At 35.5% G+C, this 20,101-nt stretch overlaps 1 protein-coding gene across 1 annotated transcript in view; it reads right to left on the bottom strand.

The window, feature by feature from the left end:
• Nucleotides 1–20,101, bottom strand: part of ARID2 (AT-rich interaction domain 2) — a 171,469-nt gene that overhangs the window by 24,554 nt on the left and 126,814 nt on the right. Inside the window, exon 17 of the mRNA XM_007463831.1 lies at nt 18,012–18,160. Coding sequence (XP_007463893.1) covers nt 18,012–18,160 — 149 coding nt within the window. The remainder of the gene's footprint in view (nt 1–18,011; nt 18,161–20,101) is intronic.

Here is a 20,101-nt window from a genome sequence, read left to right on the forward strand (position 1 = left end):
CACACAGTTGAATACAGAGAAACACAAATAACTGCTTAAGTCAATAACTGGTAGGAATACTGAAGCAGGAATTGATGGAGACCCAGTATGGACTATCTTGAAAGGCAAAAAATCCTGAAGGGCCAGTCTCTGGGGAAAGCCCACACTTTTGTGAGTTTTATTTCCAGGACCCATAGCAGGTTCTCACAGTGAAGATGAGAACAACTCCCTAGCACTTCCAACAGGGAGAGTGAGAAAGTAACATTTTAAAATATGCCCAGGGTGCTCTTTTCTCCTTAATTAAGGCCTGTTCTCAAGAAAAATTACTTCACCAGAGCCTAATCTGACCAAGGGGAAGAGCAATCAGAAAACTTGAGCCCCTTTAGACTCCCTGTCTCACATAAAGGGAGAAAAATAAAGGCTAAGAAACTCTTCTCAAAGTCACAGCCCCTAGACTCAAATCCACTTAAAAAAAAAAAAAAAAAAAAGGTGAAATTTAATCATGAGATTATAGAATGCTTCCCCTCCCCAATACCTTATCAGCACATCAACAGTGCTCCGGTATAGTGACTGTGGATTACAAGGGAGAGAACTGTAAGTAAGATACAGACTCTACTTTAAAAGGAGAATCTAAGGAAACCCAAACACAAGCGCAAACATTAAACACAGCATAACTCCTTGCTAGATAAACATAAAACTCACACTAAAGGTCTATTTACCTCAGTTCCTATTAACTGATACATGTCCAGCTTTTAACAAAAACTTATAAGGCATGCTAGGTATTAAAACAAAACAAAACAAAACCCACAGACTTAAGATACAATATAAGCATCAGAGCCAGATTCAGACATGGCAGAGATTTTAGAATTATCATCCTGGGAATTTAAAATGATTATGGTTAATACTAAAGCTCTAATGAAAAAAAAGCTGTAATATGTAAGAAGAGAATGTAAGCAGAGAAATGAAGATACTAAGAATCAAAAGGAAATGCTAGAAATTAAAAAAAAACTAACAAATAAAGGATGACTTTGATAAAATCATCAGTAGACTGCACATGGCAAAAGAAAGAACTGGTGAGCTTGAAGATATGTCAATAGAAACTTCCCAAACTGAAGAATATAGACAAAAAAGAATGAAAAAAAGGGAAACAGAACATCCAAGAACTGGGAGACAATTACAAGAGATGTAACATATGTGTACTGGGAATGGCAGAAAGAGGAAAGAGAAAAAAAACAGAAGAAATATTTGAAATAAGAATGGCTGAGAATTTTCCAAAATTAATGACACACCAAACCACAGATCTAGGAAACTCAGAGAACATCAGGTAGGATAAATGTAAAAAACTACACTTAAGCATATCATATTCAAACTGCTAAAAACCAAGGACAAAATATCTTGAAAGAAGACAGAGGGAAAAAAAACACCTTACTGATAGAAGAACAAGGATAAGATTATACTGGATGTCTCTTGAGAAACCCTGCAAGCAAAAAGAGTAGAGTGAAATATTTATAAAGTATTGAAAGCAAAAGACTCACCAACCTAGAATTTTGTGTCCACAAATTGCCTTTCAAAAGGGAAGGAGAAATAAATACTTTCTCAAACAAACAAAAACTGAGTGTATTTGCACAGTAGACCTGCCTACAAGAAATGTTAAAAGAAGTTCTTTAGAGACAAAGAAAGTGGTAGAGGTAAAAAATTCAGCTCTATATAAAGGAAGGGTGTTAGAGAAGAAACAAATGGAGGTAAAATATTTTACACTTCTTATTCTTAACTGATTATAATAGAGGAATGTTTGTTCAAAATAATAGGAACAGGGTTTCCCTGGTGGCGCAGTGGTTGAGAGTCTGCCTGCCGATGCAGGGGACAGGGGTTTGTGCCCCGGTCCGGGAAGATCCCACATGCTGCGGAGCGGCTAGGCCTGTAAGCCATGGCCGCTGAGCCTGCGCGTCTGGAGCCTGTGCTCCACAACGGGAGAGGCCACAACAGTGAGAGGCCCGTGTACTGAAAAAAAAAAAAAAAAAAAAGGAACACTGTATTTGGTGATTATAGCTTTTGGATAAGTAAAATGAATGACAGCAATGGCATAACGGACACGAGGAAAGAAGAATACTCTGTTACAAGGTACCTAAAATATCCATGAAGCCATATATTATTGTTTGAAAGTGGACTTAGAGTAGCTGTAAATATATATTTCAAACTGTAGGACAACCATACAAAATTTTCAAAGAAGTATAATTGGTATGGTAAGAGAGAGGAGAAAATGGAACCATATAAAGTACTCAATTAAAACCAAAAAAGCAGAATAACATGGGCAGACGAAAGAAACAAAAGCAAGTGAAATAAATAGAAGACATTTACAAATACACTAGACATTAATACAACTGCATCAATAATCACTTTAAATATGACTGGTCTCAGTACACTAATTAAAAGACAAAGACTGGCAGAGTAAATAAAAAACAATGTGTGGTTAAATAAAAAGACAGAGATAGACTAAAAGTAAAGGGAAGGAAAAATATGTACCATGCTAACACTAATCAAAAGAAAGCTGGATTAATTACATTAATTTCAGAAAAAACAGACTTGAGAACAAGGATATTACGAGGGACATTATTACATAATGGTAAGGAGGTCAATTCTTCACAAAGACAATTCTTAAGGTATGTAATCCTAACACAAGGTGTGTCAAAACATGAGGCAAAATCTGATAGAACTGCAAGGAGAAATAGACAAATCCATCTTTATACTTGGAGACTTCCACACACCTCTATCAGTAATTGACAGTTCCAGCAGGCAGAAAATCAGTAAGGATGTAGTTGAATTAAACAGCACCATCAATCAGTTGGATCTAATTGACATTTATATAATACTTCACCCAACAACAGCAGAAAATACATTTTTTTCATGCTTACATGAACATTCACCAAGATAGACCACATTCTGGGATAGAAAACATACCTTAGCAAATTTAAAAGAATAGAAACTGTAAAAAGTATGCTTTAAGATCACAGTGGAATTAAACTAGAAATCTCTAACAAAAAGATAGCTGAAATATCCCCAAATATTTGGAGATCAAACAACAAACTTCTAAAATATTCTAACTAAATGAAAATGAAAATACAACTTATCAAAATTTGTGGGATACAGCTAATGCAGTATACAAAGGGAAAGTTATAGCATTAAATGAATGTATTAGAAAAGACAATCTAAAATCAATAATCTAAGCTTCCATCTTAGGAAACTAGAGAAAGAGCAGAAAGAGCAGCAAAAGAAAAGAAAGAATAAAAATCAGAGCAGAAATCAATTAAATGAAAACAGGGAATCAAGAGAGAAAATCAACAAAACCAAAAGCTGGAAGAGATAAACCTCTAGCCAGCTTAAAAAAGAAAAAATGAGAGAAAACACAAATTACTAATACCAGAAATAAGAGGGGAGCTCTAGCTACTGACCCCACAGATATTAAAAGGATAATAAAGGAATATTACAAATAACTGTATGCCACAAATTTCGTAACTTAGATGAAGTGGATCAATAAAAGACACAATCTGCCAAAACTCACGCAAGGATTAGCAGATAACCTGAGTAAGTCTGTAATTATTTTAAAAATTGAATCAATAAAATAACCTTCCAAAAAAAAAAACAAAACAAAAAACGCACTAGGCCAAGATGGTTTCACTGCTGAATTCTACCAAACATTTATGGTAGAAACGATACCAATTCTCTATGATGCCTACAAGAAAATGGAAGCAGGGTGAATACTTCCTAATTCATTCTATGAGGCATTACCCTAGTATTAAACTCACACAAAGATAGAAAAACTACAGACTAGTATCTCTCATGAACACAGATGTAAAAATCATCAAGAAGAACATTCACAAATCAAAGCAAACAATGTATAAAAAGAACTATATACTAATGAAGGATGCACTTTTTCACTGTGGGCCCCCCTACCCTGCTCTACTCCTTTGCTGAGCCACAGAGGCCAACTGTGAGAGCACTGAATAAATATCTTGAGCAAAGCTGGGAAAAAAATTATTTATTTTATTTATTTATTCCAGGTATGGAAGGCTGGTTTAATATTCAAAAATTAATTGATGTAATCCATCACATCAATAGCCTAAAGAAGAAAAATCATATGATTATATCAATAGATGTAGAAAAAGCATTTGACAAAATCTAACACCCATGGCTTACTAGGAACTTGGCGAACAGCCCAAGTGAAAAATGAATTAGGGGCTTCCCTGGTGGTGCACTGGTTGAGAATCTGCCTGCCAATGCAGGGGACACAGGTTCAAGCCCTGGTCTGGGAAGATCCCACATGCTGCGGAGCAACTAGGCCCGTGCGCCACAACTACTGAGCCTGTGAGTCTGGAGCCTGTGCTCTGCAACAAGAGAGGCCGCGATAGTGAGAGGCCCACGCACCATGATGAAGTGTGGTCCCCACTCGCCGCAACTAGAGAAAGCCCTTGCCCAGAAACGAAAACCCCAAACAGCCAAAAAAGCCCAAAAACAAAAAATCCCAAAAAACCGAAAAAAAAAAAAAGAATTAAATCTAAATAGGCACCCCACCAAACAAGATATACAGATGGTAAATAAGCATATGAAAAGATGCTCAACATCTTTTGTCCTTAAGGAAATACAAATTAAAACAGATACAGAATGGCTAAAATTGAAAAAAACTGACATCAAATGCTGACGATGATGTGGAGCAAGAGGAACTCTCATTCATTGCTGGTGGGAATGCAAAATGGCAGAGGCACTTTGGAAAGCAGTATGACGGTATCTTACAATGTTAAACATAGGCTTACCACATGATCAAGCAATTGTAATCCTAAATATTTGCCCAAATTAGTTGAAAAAGTATGTCCACACAAAAACTTGCATACAAATGTTTCTAGTGGCTTTATTTATAACTGTCCAAAACCAAAAGCAACCAAAATGTCCTTCTATAGTTGAATGGATAAGCAAACTGGTACATCCAAACAATGGAAGATTATTCAGCAATAAAAATAAGCTATCAAGCCACAAAAGACATGGAAGAACCTTAAACACATATTGCTTAGTGAAAGAAGCCAGTCTGAAAAGGCTACATACTTTATGATTCCAACTATATGACACTCTGGAAAAGGAAAAACTATACAGAGATAGTTAAAAAAAAAAAAAAAGAAAAAGAAAAGAAAGAAAAAATCAATAGTTAGGAGGATTTAGGAAGGGAGGCAGTAGGGATAAATGAATAGGTGAAGCATAGAAGATTTTCAGGGTGGTAACAGTATTCTGTAAGATAATATAATGGTGGATACATGAAATCATGCATGGTCAAAATCCACAGAAGTTATAACACAAAGAGTGAATCCTAATGGAAACTATGGACTTAGTTAATAATAATGTATAAATACTACTCATCAATCATAACGTATGTACCACATGAATTCAAGTGTTAAAATTAGGAGAAACTGCACAGGGAAGAGGGAGTATAAGAGAACTCTGTACTACTAGCTCAACATTTTTATAAATCTAAAACTGCTCTAAAAATTGTCTATTAAATTTTTTTAAAGAAATAAGATAAATATTACCACTCTACTATTATATAACTGTTTATTTTATACTTTATTTTATTTTGCTTTATCTTCTTTTTTCCTTCCCTCCTTCCTTCCTCTCACCCTCCCTCCCTCCCTCCCTCCCTTCTCTCTCTCTCTTCTCTCTCTCTCTCTCTCTCTCTCTTTCTTTCTTCTACCAATTATTTCTTTCTACTTTTTCTCCCTTTTATTCTGAGCTGTGTGGATGAAAGGCTCTTGGCACTGCAGCCAGGAGTCAGTGCTGTGCCTCTGAGGTGGGAGAGCCAACTTCAGGACACTGGTCCACAAGAGACCTCCCAGCTCCAAATAATATCAAACGGCAAAAATCTCCCAGAGATCTCCATCTCAACACCAGCACCCAGCTTCACTCAACGACCAGCAACCTACAGTTCTGGACACACTATACCAAACAACTAGCAAGACAGGAACACAAGCCCACCCATTAGCAGAGAGGCCGCCTAAAATCATAATAAGTCCACAGATACCCCAAAACACACCAACAGACGTGGACTTGCCCACCAGAAAGACAAGATCCAGCCTCATCCACCAGAACACAGGCACTAGTTTCTGTAGGAAGCCTACACAAACCACTGAACCAACCTTAGCCACTGGGGACAGACACCAAAAACAAGAGGAACTACAAACCTGCAGCCTGCAAAAAGGAGACCCCAAACACAGTAAGATAAGCAAAATGAGAAGACAGAAAAACACAAAGCAGTTGAAGGCGCAAGATAAAAACCCATCACACCTAACAAATGAAGAGAAAATAGGCAGTCTACCTGAAAAAGAATTCAGAATAATGATAGTAAAGATGGTCCAAAATCTTGGAAATAGAATAGACAAAATGCAAGAAACATTTAACAAGGACCTAGAAGAACTAAAGATGAAACAAGCAATGATGAACAACACAATAAATCAAATTAAAAATACTCTAGAAGGAATCAATAGCAGAATAACTGAGGCAGAAGAACGGATAAGTGACCTGGAAGATAAAATAGTGGAAACAACTACTGCAGAGCAGTATAAAGAAAAAAGAATGAAAAGAACTGAGGACAGTCTCAGAGACCTCTGGGACAACATTAAACGCACCAACATTCGAATTATAGGGGTTCCAGAAGAAGAAGAGAAAAAGAAAGGGACTGAGAAAATATTTGAAGAGATTATAGTTGAAAACTTCCCTAATATGGGAAAGGAAATAGTTAATCAAGTCCAGGAAGCACAGAGAGTCCCATACAGGATAAATTCAAGGAGAAATACGCCAAGACACATATTAATCAAACTGTCAAAAACTAAATACAAAGAAAGCATATTAAAAGCAGCAAGGGAAAAACAACAAATAACACACAAGGGAATCCCCATAAGGTTAACAGCTGATCTCTCAGCAGAAACTCTACAAGCCAGAAGGGAGTGGCAGGACATACTGAAAGTGATGAAGGAGAAAAACCTGCAACCAAGATTACTCTACCCAGCAAGGATCTCATTCAGATTTGATGGAAGAAATTAAAACCTTTACAGAAAAGCAAAAGCTGAGAGTTCAGCACCAGCAAACCAGCTTTACAACAAATATTAAAGGAACTTCTCTAGGCAAGAAACACAAGAGAAGGAAAAGACCTACAATAACAAACCCGAAACAATTAAGAAAATGGGAATAGGAACATACATATCGATAATTACCTTAAATGTAAATGGACTAAATGCTCCCACCAAAAGACACAGATTGACTGAAAGGACAGAAAAACAAGACCGATCTATATGCTGTCTACAAGAGACCCACTTCAGACCGAGACACATAGAGACTGAAAGTAAGGGGATGGAAAAAGATATTCCATGCAAATGGAAACCAAAAGAAAGCTGGAGTAGCAATTCTCATATCAGACAAAATAGACTTTAAAATAAAGACTATTAGAAGAGACAAAGAAGGATACTACATAATGATCAAGGGATCAATCCAAGAAGAAGATATAACAATTATAAATATTTATGCACCCAACATAGAAGCACCTCAATACATAAGGCAAATACTAACAGCCATAAAAAGGTTAGTAACGCATTCACAGTATGGGACTTTAACGCCCCACTTTCACCAATGGACAGATCATCCAAAATGAAAATAAATAAGGAAACACAAGCTTTAAATGATACATTAAACAAGATGGACTTAATTGATATTTACAGGACATTCCATCCAAAAACAACAGAATACACATTTTTCTCTAGTGCTCATGGAACATTCTCCAGGATAGATCATATCCTGGGTCACAAATCAAGCCTTGGTAAATTTAAGAAAATTGAAATTGTATCAAGTATCTTTTCTGACCACAACGCTATGAGACTAGATATCAATTGCAGGTAAAGATCTGTAAAAAATACATACACATGGAGGCTAAACAATACACTACTTAATAATGAAGTGATCACTGAAGAAATCAAAGAGGAAATCAAAAAATACCTAGAAACAAATAACAACGGAGACACGATAACCCAATACCTATGGGATGCAGCAAAACCAGTTCTAAGAGGGAAGTTTATAGCAATACAATCTTACCTTAAGAAACAGGAAACATCTCGAATAAAGAACCTAACCTTGCACCTAAAGTATTAGAGAGAGAAGAACAAAAAAACCCCAAAGTTAGCAGAAGGAAAGAAATCATAAAAATCAGATCAGAAATAAATGAAAAAGTAATGAAGGAAACGATAACAAAGATCAATAAAACTAAAAGCTGGTTCTTTGAGAAGATAAACAAAATTGATAAACCATGGGACAGACTCATCAAGAAAAAGAGGAAGAAGACTCAAATCAATAGAATTAGAAATGAAAAAGGAGAAGTAACAACTGACACTGCAGAAATACAAAAGATCATGAGAGATTACTACAAGCAACTCTATGCCAATAAAATGGACAACCTGGAAGAAATGGACAAATTCTTAGAAATGCACAGCCTGCCAAGACTGAATCAGGAAGAAATAGAAAATATGAACAGACCAATCACAAGCACTGAAATTGAAACTGTGATTAAAAATCTTCCAACAAACAAAAGCCCAGGACCAGATGGCTTCACAGGCGAATTCTATCAAACATTTAGAGAAGAGCTAACACCTATGCTTCTCAAACTCTTCCAACATATAGAAGAGGGAGGAACACTCCCAAATTCATTCTACGAGGCCACCATCACCTTGATACCAAAACCAGACAAGGATGTCACAAAGAAGGAAAACTACAGGCCAATATCACTGATAAACATAGATGCAAAAATCCTCAACAAAATACTAGCAAACAGAATCCAACAGCACATTAAAAGGATCATACACCATGATCAAGTGGGGATTATTCTAGGAACACAAGGATTCTTCAATATATGCAAATCAATCAATGTGATACACCATATTAACAAACTGAAGGAGAAAAACCATATGATAATCTCAATAGATGCAGAGAAAGCTTTTGTCAAAATTCAACACCCATTTATGATAAAAATCCTGCAGAAAGTAGGCACAGAGGGAACTTTCCTCAACTTAATAAAGGCCGTATATGATAAACCCGCAGCCAACATCGTCCTCAATGGTGACAAACTGAAAGCCTTTCCACTAAGATCAGGAACAAGACAAGGTTGCCCACTCTCACCACTCTTATTCAACATAGTTTTGGAAGTTTTAGCCACAGCAATCAGAGAAGAAAAGGAAATAAAAGGAATCCAAATCGGAAAAGAAGAAGTAAAGCTGTCACTGTTTGCAGATGACATGATACCACTACACATAGAGAAGCCTAAAGATGCCACCAAAAAACTACTAGACCTAATCAATGAATTTGGTAAAGTAGCAGGATACAAAATTAATGCACAGAAATCTCTGGCATTCCTATACACTAATAATGAAAAATCTGAAAGTGAAATCAAGAAAACATTCCCATTTACCACTGCAACAAAAAGAATAAAATATCTAGGAATAAACCTACCCATGGAGACAAAAGACCTGTATGCAGAAAATTATAAGACACTGATGAAAGAAATTAAAGATGATACAAATAGATGGAGAGATATACCATGTTCTTGGATTGGAAGAATCCACATTGTGAAAATGACTCTACTACCCAAAGCAATCTACAGATTCAATGCAATCCCTATCAAACTACCACTGGCATTTTTCACAGAACTAGAACAAAAAATTTCACAATTTGCATGGAAACACAAAAGACCCCGAATAGCCAAAGCAATCTTGAGAACAAAAAACGGAGCTGGAGGAATCAGGCTCCCTGACTTCAGACTATACTACAAAGCTACAGTAATCAAGACAGTATGGTACTGGCACAAAAACAGAAAGATAGATCAATGGAACAGGATAGAAAGCCCAGAGATAAACCCACGCACATATGGTCACCTTATGTTTGATAAAGGAGGCATGAATGTTTAGTGGAGAAAGGACAGCCTCTTCAGTAAGTGGTGGTGGTAAAACTGGACAGGTACATGTAAAAGTATGAGATTAGATCACTTCATAACACCATACACGAAAATAAGCTCAAAATGGATTAAAGACCTAAATGTAAGGCCAGAAACTATTAAACTCTTAGAGAAAAACATAGGCAGAACACTCTATGACATAAATCACAGCAAGATCTTTTTTGACCCACTTCCAGGAGAAATGGAAATAAAAACAACAATAAACAAATGGGACCTAATGAAACTTCAAAGCTTTTGCACAGCAAAGGAAACCATAAACAAGACTAAAAGACAACCCTCAGAATGGGAGAAGACATTTTCAAATGAAGCAACAGACAAAGGATTTATCTCCAAAATTTACAAGCAGCTCATGCAGCTCAATAACAAAAAAACAAACAACCCAATCCAAAATTGGGCAGAAGACCTAAACAGACATTTCTCCAAAGAAGGTATACAGACTGCCAACAAACACATGAAAGAATGCTCAACATCATTAATCATCAGAGAAATGCAAATCAAAACTACAATGAGATATCATCTCACACCGGTCAGAATGGCCATCATCAAACAATCTAGAAACAATAAATGCTGGAGAGGGTATGGAGAAAAGGGAACACTCTTGCACTGCTGGTGGGAATGTGAACTGATACAGTCACTATGGAGAACAGTATGGAGGTTCCTTAAAAATCTACAAATAGAACTACCGTATGACCCAGCAATCCCACTATTGGGCATATACCCTGAGAGAACCATAATTCAAAAAGAGTCATGTACCAAAATGTTCATTGCAGCTCTATTTACAATAGCCCAGAGGCGGAAGTAACCTAAGTGTCCATCATCGGGTGAATGGATAAAGAAGATGTGGCACATATATACAATGGAATATTACTCAGCCATTAAAAGAAACGAAATTGAGCTATTTGTAACGAGGTGGATAGACCTAGAGGCTGTCATACAGAGTGAAGTAAGTCAGAAAGAGAAAGACAAATATTGTATGCTAACACATATATATGGAATTTAAGGGAAAAAAAATGTCATGAAGAACCTAGGGGTAAGACAGGAATAAAGACACAGACCTACTAGAGAATCGACTTGAGGATATGGGGAGGGGGAAGGGTAAGCTGTGACAAAGGGAGAGAGAGTCATGGACATATATACACTACCAAACGTAAGGTAGATAGCTAGTGGGAAGCAACCGCATAGCACAGGGAGATCAGCTCGGTGCTTTGTGACTGCCTGGAAGGGTGGGATAGGGAAGGTAGGAGGGAGGGAGACGCAAGAGGGAAGAGATATGGGAACATATGTATATGTATAACTGATTCAGTGTGTTATGAAGCAGAAAATAACACACCATTTTAAAGCAATTATACTCCAATAAAGATGTAAAAAAAAAAAAAATGGGCAGAAGACATAAATAGACATTTCTCCAAAGAAGAAATACAGTTGACTAATAGGCACATGAAAGGATGCTCAATATCACTAATTATTAGAGAAATGGAAGCCAAAACTACAATGAGGTATCACCTCACACCAGTCAGAATGGTCATCATCAAAAAGTCTACAAATAACAAATGCTGGAGAGGGTGTGGAGAAAAAGGAACACCCCTAACTGTTGGTTGGAATGTAAACTAGTGCAGGTACTATGGAGAATAGTACGGAGGTTCCTTAAAAAACTAAAAACTAAACATAGAGTTACCATAAGACCCTGCAATCCCACTCCCCGGCATATATTTGGAGAGACTCTAATTTGAAAAGATACATGCACTTCAATGTTCATAGCAGAACTATTCACAATAGCCAAAACATGGAAACAACCTAAATGTCCATTGACAGATGAATGGATGAATAAGATGTGGTATATCTATCTATCTATCTATCTATCTATATATCTATATGTGTGTGTGTGTGTGTGTGTGTAAACACACACACACACACACACATACAATGGAATATTACTCAGGCAAAAATGAATGAAGTAATGCCATTTGTAGCAACATGGATGGACCTAAAGATTATCATACTAAGTGAAGTATGTCAGACAGAGAAAGACAAATATCATACAGTATCACTTATATGTGGAATCTAAACAAATTATACTAATGAACTTATTTACAAAACAGAAACAGATTCAACAGACACAGAAAACGAATTTACAGTTACCAAAGTGGGGTAGTGAGGGATAAATTAGGAGCTTGGGATTAACAGATAAACACTACATTAAATAAAATAGATAAATAATAAGGTCCTACTTTATAACACAGGGAACTATGTTCAGTATCTTGTAATAACCAGTAATGGAAAAAAATCTGAAAAAACATATATATAACTGAATCACTTTGCTGTATACCAGAAACAAACACAACATTGTAAATGAACTATTTTTCAATTAAAATAAATAAATAAATAAATGAATAAATAAAATGCAGTATCATTCAATTAGTTTGCAAGAACAACAGGCTGTTTAACAGCTCCATTTCAATAGCAAGAAAACATTAGCATAATTATGCATGAAATTAAAAAGATGAATTTCATGATTTCAAGAGTATTTCTTCCATCTAGGTCTAAGTATTTTTTTTAATCTTTCTTTACTCTGACAGCCATTAAAATTAAATCTCAAAATAAACTGAACCTAGTACTGCTTCATCACATTGTACTGAACTAAGATTAAAAAAAAAAATTAAGCCTATTCAATTACATTGCTCTTATTTAAAGTGTGACTAATAATGATGAGTTTTTAGTAAGAGCAAATATGTTATAAACACAGTAATATACATTTTAAAGTCATTTATAATGTTTGTGCCATTTTAAATGATTCTTTTTTTTTTTTTTTTTGCGGTATGCGGGCCTCTCACTGTTGTGGTCTCTCCCGTTGCGGAGCACATGCTCCGGACGCGCTGGCTCAGTGGCCATGGGTCACGGGCCCAGCCGCTCTGCGGCATGTGGGATCTTCCTGGACCAGGGCACGAGCCCGTGCCCCGTACATTGGCAGGCGGGCTCTCAACCACTATGCCAACAGGGAAGCCCTAAATGATTGTCTTTTATTTGCTGGTTTGTGCATGTTTTATGATGAATATGTCAAATTAGTATAACAATACACTGTGACATTATAAACAAGTGCACATGCAATGGGGCTACACCCTCACAACATTTTTAGGACAGGGATAAAACAAAAAAGAAATAAGATAAATATTACCACTCTACTATTATATAACTGTTCTGGAAACATTAGATATTATAATTGGATGAGGGGACAAACTAAGAGGCATAAATACAGAAAACAACCACCAGTTAAAAATACAGTAGAGGGCTTCCCTGGTGGCACAGTGGTTGAGAGTCCGCCTGCCGATGCAGGGGACACGGGTTCGTGCCCCGGTCTGGGAAGATCTCACATGCCGCAGAGCGGCTGGGCCCGTGAGCCATGGCCGCTGAGCCTGTGCGTCCGGAGCCTGTGCTCCGCAACGGGAGAGGGCCACAACAGTGAGAGGCCCGCGTACGGAAAAAAAAAAAAAAAAAATACAGTGGAAGTTAAGATCATTTACGGTTAACAAGAAAAAAGAACTATAACTAGCAATAAACTTAATAAAGTTGCAGGATTTATGTGAAGAAAATGTTAAAGCTCTACTGGGGTGAAAAAGACTATAATACCGTGGGAAGATACTTTTTTCTTGTAAGGAAAAAAATCAATACTGGAAAAATAGTCACTACCTAAAAACAAACAAAAATACCTATTCACTAAAAAGAATTAAAATGAAAATCCCAACATGCTTTCCTGGGGGAATCTCTGGAAACATTCTAAAGTTCATTTGAAAGGATAAATATCTGTGCAGGTATCAAGTCTGATTTATACAACACTCTAATTTCAAAACATAACACAGTGCCTGGTGCAAGGTAAGTGCTTGAAACAATAATGAGAAACACTGAAAAAGAATATTAGGAGGTGGAACTTGCCATCCAACATCAAAACTGAAAGTGACAGTATGATAAGGACAGAGACCACTCAGATAACAAGTGATTCAGAAACAGAAAAAGCATACAGAAATTTAGTACATATCGGGGGTGGCCATTCGAATGCCTAAAGAAAAAATGCACTCATCAATATGTTAGTCATTTGGAAAACAATAGTTAGATTCACACTTCACTTTATACATGAAACTAAATTACAGATGGATCAAAAAAAATATTAAAGTGCAGAAGGCAACAAAATATGTATTTTATGATCTAAGCATTGAGAAGGTCTTTCTAAACATGAAATAAAAACCATTAGTTTTTCTAGTCTGTCCACTGAAAAGTCCTAAAAGCAATAACCAACTTAAAAGCAATGGGTACTCCCTGAAGCCTAGACCAAATATCATTTCCCATTAAAAGACACCAGACGTCCTTGGAGAAACAGTTGATTCCCCATATGGGGCAGGATATATACGAGTTAAGTCTGGAACATTCCATCTAACAGAGAGCAAGGAAGCTATCAAAGACATATTAAGATCACAACCAGCTTGAAGAGGGCTTCACTGGCCAAAGATGGAACAAGTTGAACACTAAGAAGGATATAATAACTGCAATGCACTGAAATACCTCAAATATGTTTATAAGTTCGTTCCCAATGATACTAAAATCAAAAGCAAATAAAAAAATAGAAAACCTAACCTCATAGTCAGTTTTGTGCAGTGTTAGTAAACAACTCATTATTTTGAAAATTGGTAAATAAGAGAAATAATAATCTCTCTTTTCTCTAGAAACTGTTCTTCAGAGAAATCAGAGTTGATAAAAAGGAAAGTTTTACATTTTATAAACAATGTATCTAGGCCATAATTTTCAATGGCTGTTTACATCACAAAAAGAGACAAGATAGTACCTAACGCCTGATGGAAGTACACAATGCCATTTCTAAAACACTCTTCATAAAAATCAAACTGGAATCTGATCAAACATCTGGACCTAACTACTAACTTACAGAAAATTCAAGGTCAGAGTAACATGCTACGCAATAGCAGCAAAATCAGACTGTGATGCTCTACAGGACAAATGACCTGCTTTTATCAACAAAAAACTGTGAGGAAAAAAACTTAGAGATGGAGGGGTAATCTACAGATTAAAAGAGACTTAAAAGACTTCAACCAGAGTCAATGTTTGAATCTTGGATTCCAGTTCAAACTCTAAGTAAACAGAAGACAAGCGGAGAAATGTAAACACTGACTGGCTATCTGAAGAACTCATAATATTGAAGAAATTAATGTTGTTTTTCTGCAGGGGTATAACTTATGGTTAAAGAGTAGGGTCCTCAACTTTTAGAGATACATGCCAGCAGATTAAAAAAGAAATTACTAATACGTGTGATGTAAGGGTGAATGGCACATTTCACAATAATGTATCAGTGAAGGAAATAATTTTAGTTCTGAATCTGATTGCAACAAGTAAGATTCTTCATTACTATTTTTGATCAGATATTGAAGAAATTAGAGCATAGCTATCTAGGGACAATAGCTATGACATGGATTACTCCACTTGGAACTGAAACTAAAAATGAACAGTTATCCCTTGGTATCCATTGCGGATTGGTTCCAGGTCCCCCTTACATACCAAAATCTGCAGATGCTCAAGTCCTTTATATAAAATGGCAAAGTATTTGCATATAACCTAAGCATATACTCCCATATACTTTAAATCATTTACAGATTACTTATAATACCTAATACAATGCAAATGCTATGTAAATAGCTGTCAGCACACGGCAAATTCAAGTTTTGCTTTTTCAAACTTTCTGGAATTCTGGGGGGAGTATTTTTGATTCATGTTCGGTGGAACCCTCAGATGCAGATATGAAGGGTCAACTGTAATAAAAGCCTTTACTCTCCTCACATCCTTATGCTCTTGGTACCCTAAGCTTCTCATAGTTCCCTGGGCATAACTAGCTCCTTGTATAATTCCCTGCACTTGCTATGCCGACTGGAATTATTTTTGCATGACAAATTCCTAGTCATTCTTTTAACAACCAACTCAAAAGAAATGTCTATAGCAAAACTTCTCTAACCACCCCAGCATTATATTAACTGTCCATTATGCTGCCAGTAACGCTGTAAGACTATCTTTGTACAGTACTTATTTAAACTGTAATTTATTTGATTTTTGGATCTGCTTCCCTAAAAGCTGAGAGTGATCTTTTATCTCTACCTCCTAGCACATGAACCCTTCTAAAAGGGTGCTCAGTAAGTATCTGCAAAATCAAACTGAACTTATTTACCAAATGCAGTATCTAAAAAGACTTTAAAAATTGATAAGGTCTAAGAAGTCTTGTTGAGTCTTTTCCAGAAAAGACTTAAAAAGAAGAGGTAGGTCATCAAATTTTGTAACACTAATCCTACTAGCAAGATGGGAAACTGCTGTGCATTTAGGTTCATTAACTCTTCCAGCAAATTTTTTTTTTCTTGAAATACTCTAACACTTCATCTAAAGAAGCTATTCTCAAACTTTTTAGTCAACTAACAGCATTAACTGACTACCTACTCCATCAGCTACTATTTTGCAATGGAAAAACAAAAACCAAAATCTAAAAAAAAAAAAAAAGAAAAGAAAAGAAAAAAAAGGTAAAGAATAGAATTTGACATCAGTGAAAAAAGTTTCAAATTAACTTACAACATAAACTTAAAAAAAAAAGGTCAAATTAAATAAATGAAAGGAATAGAACCTAAAGCACTAATTTTAAACAAGTTTTTTTGACAGATTTTTACACTATGACCTAGATATGCATACTTATATACACATATAACTGAAAACAATACTTACCCTTACCAACATAATGGAATCTGATATATTTTATTCACTTTTTTACTGAAAAGAAAAACAAGCAAAACCCTCCTGGAAGACTTGCCAAAATGATTTCATGACCCCACTGCTGGGTTGAGATTTAAAGTTTGATAAACACTGTCCAAAGAAATTTTGCATACTATTAATAATCCCTAGGTTACACTGACAGCCACAATCCTACAACAAATCTATATATGAAAATCTGTCTATATCATAAAAATTATGAATAGCAAATACAATTTTCAAAAGGATGAGGCAATTTCTGCTATAGTTAGGAAAAGTAAAATGGCATCTTTGATATCTAAAAAAATGAAGGATATTATGTCTATTAAGACAAGTGCCTTAGTCCTAGAGCTCTAAAAAAGTGACAAGGCAAAGGTTTTAGCTGAGTACTGCTACAGGAACTGAGATTTTAGTTTAAACAATATGATTCTCAAGTTCAATATTATTCACAAGTTTTCCTTTAAGTCTAAGAAAGCCTTGTTTAAGAAGTTCAAGTCTACTTATTGTTCATCTTAGTTATTAAACTGTGAGATAATATGGTTTTTAAAATTTTCATGGGGTGTTCATCTTAAACTCAAATTTAAGACAAATCATTCTTCAGTAACAGATTATCTTTAAGTTTCTGTTATATAGGAATTCTATGACTACCACTAACTTCCAGACACCTTAAAAAACCTATCTCGGGCTTCCCTGGTGACACAGGTGGTTGAGAGTCCACCTGCCGATGCAGGGGACACGGGTTCGTGCCCAGGTCTGGGAAGATCCCATGTGCCACGGAGCGGCTGGGCCCGTGAGCCATGGCCGCTGAGCCTGCGCATCCAGAGCCTGTGCTCAGCAACGGGAGGGGCCACAACACTGAGAGGCCCGCATACCGCAAAAAAAAAAAAAAAAAACAAAAAAAACCCCAAAAACCTATCTCTTTTCATAGGCAAATATAAAATCAAATTCTTAGCTGATTTTCTTTTGTTAAAAACTAACACTGAAATATTCTCTAATAACTACCATAAGGCAATGAAGCTCTTTCCACCATTTATATAAATTTCTTGGCTTAGGTACCACTGGATCTACGTAAATATCACTTCTAACATAAAATATTTTTGCTAAAAAGTTAGTGGTTTCAAAAGAAAATTCTCATGAAACTAGAGATGACAGGAATTTAAATACAAAGGCATTCCAGAATAAAGAACATTTATATATATCAAATAGAACTGCCATTTACTTTTTACAAGATTGCCACAGACACATGAAGTTGTGCCCAGGTTTTCTCACTGGATCTCCATGTTGACTAGATGCACTGAATGGAGAAGGCTGAGAACTGTTAGGCTGGCTCTGCACTTGAACAGCTGGTGAAGGTGTCATAGGAGTGTTCTGTGAAAAAGCACAACCACACAGTTTGTGAAATGACACTGAAAAACATTCATATCTTATAGCATAGGCTTATGAATTTGATTACATTGATAGTTATACACTTCCAACATATAAAATTTATATTTGTCATTTTAATGATTACCTTTTAGAAACTTTTAAGAAATAACTAATTTTAGAAATATGTTTAGGAAGTCAAATTCATTTCATATGAATTAGAGCAAGATTGCATTGTTGTTACTGTCACAGAATATGCATTATTTAGAATTAAGATTTTTTTAATTAATAAAATTGGGTAGAGACACAATTATAGATTAAAAAGAGAAATTTATTATAAATTCACCCATTTGATTTACTTACATATATTCTTCACAAAAAAATCAACTGCAAATTATTTCTTCTTTGTATATTTCCTTTAAGATTTTAATGAATATAAAACAATATATAGTAAAAAGCAAAGGGAATTTCAGATGTTAAAAATGATGTAACCATATAAGTAAAATGTTATAAATATTACTTTGCAGCAAAAGCTATTTTAACTAACAACTTTAGTCTTTAAAGTTGCTCAGTTATAAGTTTTGATGGATAATACAAGGATTCTAATTGTATGCACAAGTCTTTTTAATATAAGCTACATTTTTTTTCTCTTCTATATCCCATCCTTTCTCTCTGAAAAACACCTAATAATTATAATGTAGCTTAAAACAATTTGAGGCAATACATTTTCCTTGAAGTTTAACTCAGATTTCACTCATAACATACATACCACAAAGGAAAAAATACTAAATTTCTCACAGAAATGGTAGCACATCATTTTCAAAACATTGTTTAAAGGTAATACATTTAAACTTTGGGAAAATATTAAATATATTTGTTTATTTATAAGGTAATGTTGGAAATAGTGGAGCAAAATTAAGTTAAAAATTGCTGAAAACCTCTTACTGAAAGTCATAATAATTTTTTAAAAATAGACAAAACACAAACACATAAGGCCACAGCATAAAAATGAATAAAGGAAGAGAATAAAATGCCAAAAGAAAAGGTTCTTAGAAATGTGAAGTCACAAGAACTTTTGAGTTCCAAGTTCTAAGAAAAAAAAAAAATCTACCTTGGGATGTGATTGAAGATATTTCTCTAATAGGGTCCCACTCTTATTATTTTATCATGTTGTTAGTGAGAAAACATATACATGCATGAAAAACATGCATTTTAGGGCAGTGCAGGTATCATGGATAGGATGTGGACTTTCCAGCTTGACAGATCAGGACTCAGAATTTCAATCTACCTTTTAACTAGCTATGTGACCCTGGGCAAACTACTTAACCTCTCTGATCCTCAATTCCCTCATCTATAAAGTGTAAATAATAAAATCTAGCTTTGGGGATGGTGGGAAGACGAGAGAAACTATACATGAAGAGCCTGGCTCTGATTCTCAGTAAATGCCAATTGTTACAATTATTATTTATGCTAATAGAGAAGTCCAGAGGGAAACCATATTTTGGAGGAAAGATGATGAGTTCACTTTGGAGACAGGGACAGATCAATAAGTGCAATTATCTATCAACAGAAGTTAAAGCTGGGAACATGGATTGACAATCATTCACCTGTGGATTCTTAAAGCCATATAAACTAAGAGTAAGAAAGCAGAACTGCGGGGTTTGGGGGTGGGGGTGGGGAGAGAAGAGGATCAGAGAGAAAGGAAGCGAAGATAACATTAGAATCAATCTATTTACAACAGCAACAGCAAAAAATTAGTCAAACTGTTTCCTTGAAATGAAAGTACTGCATAAAAAATTCCAGGAAACTCTAATAAATAGGAGTAGCCAAAAGGATCAGTTTGAGCCAAATACAAATACTGACACAAATATAATCCCAGAATTTTAACTAAAGGGTAAATTTGTCAGAGCTATCAAATTCCCTCATAATGAACTTTCTGGTTCCCTA

The sequence above is a fragment of the Lipotes vexillifer genome, unplaced genomic scaffold (genome assembly GCF_000442215.2).
Source record: "Lipotes vexillifer unplaced genomic scaffold, Lipotes_vexillifer_v1.1 scaffold1587, whole genome shotgun sequence".
Lineage (NCBI taxonomy): Eukaryota > Metazoa > Chordata > Mammalia > Artiodactyla > Lipotidae > Lipotes > Lipotes vexillifer.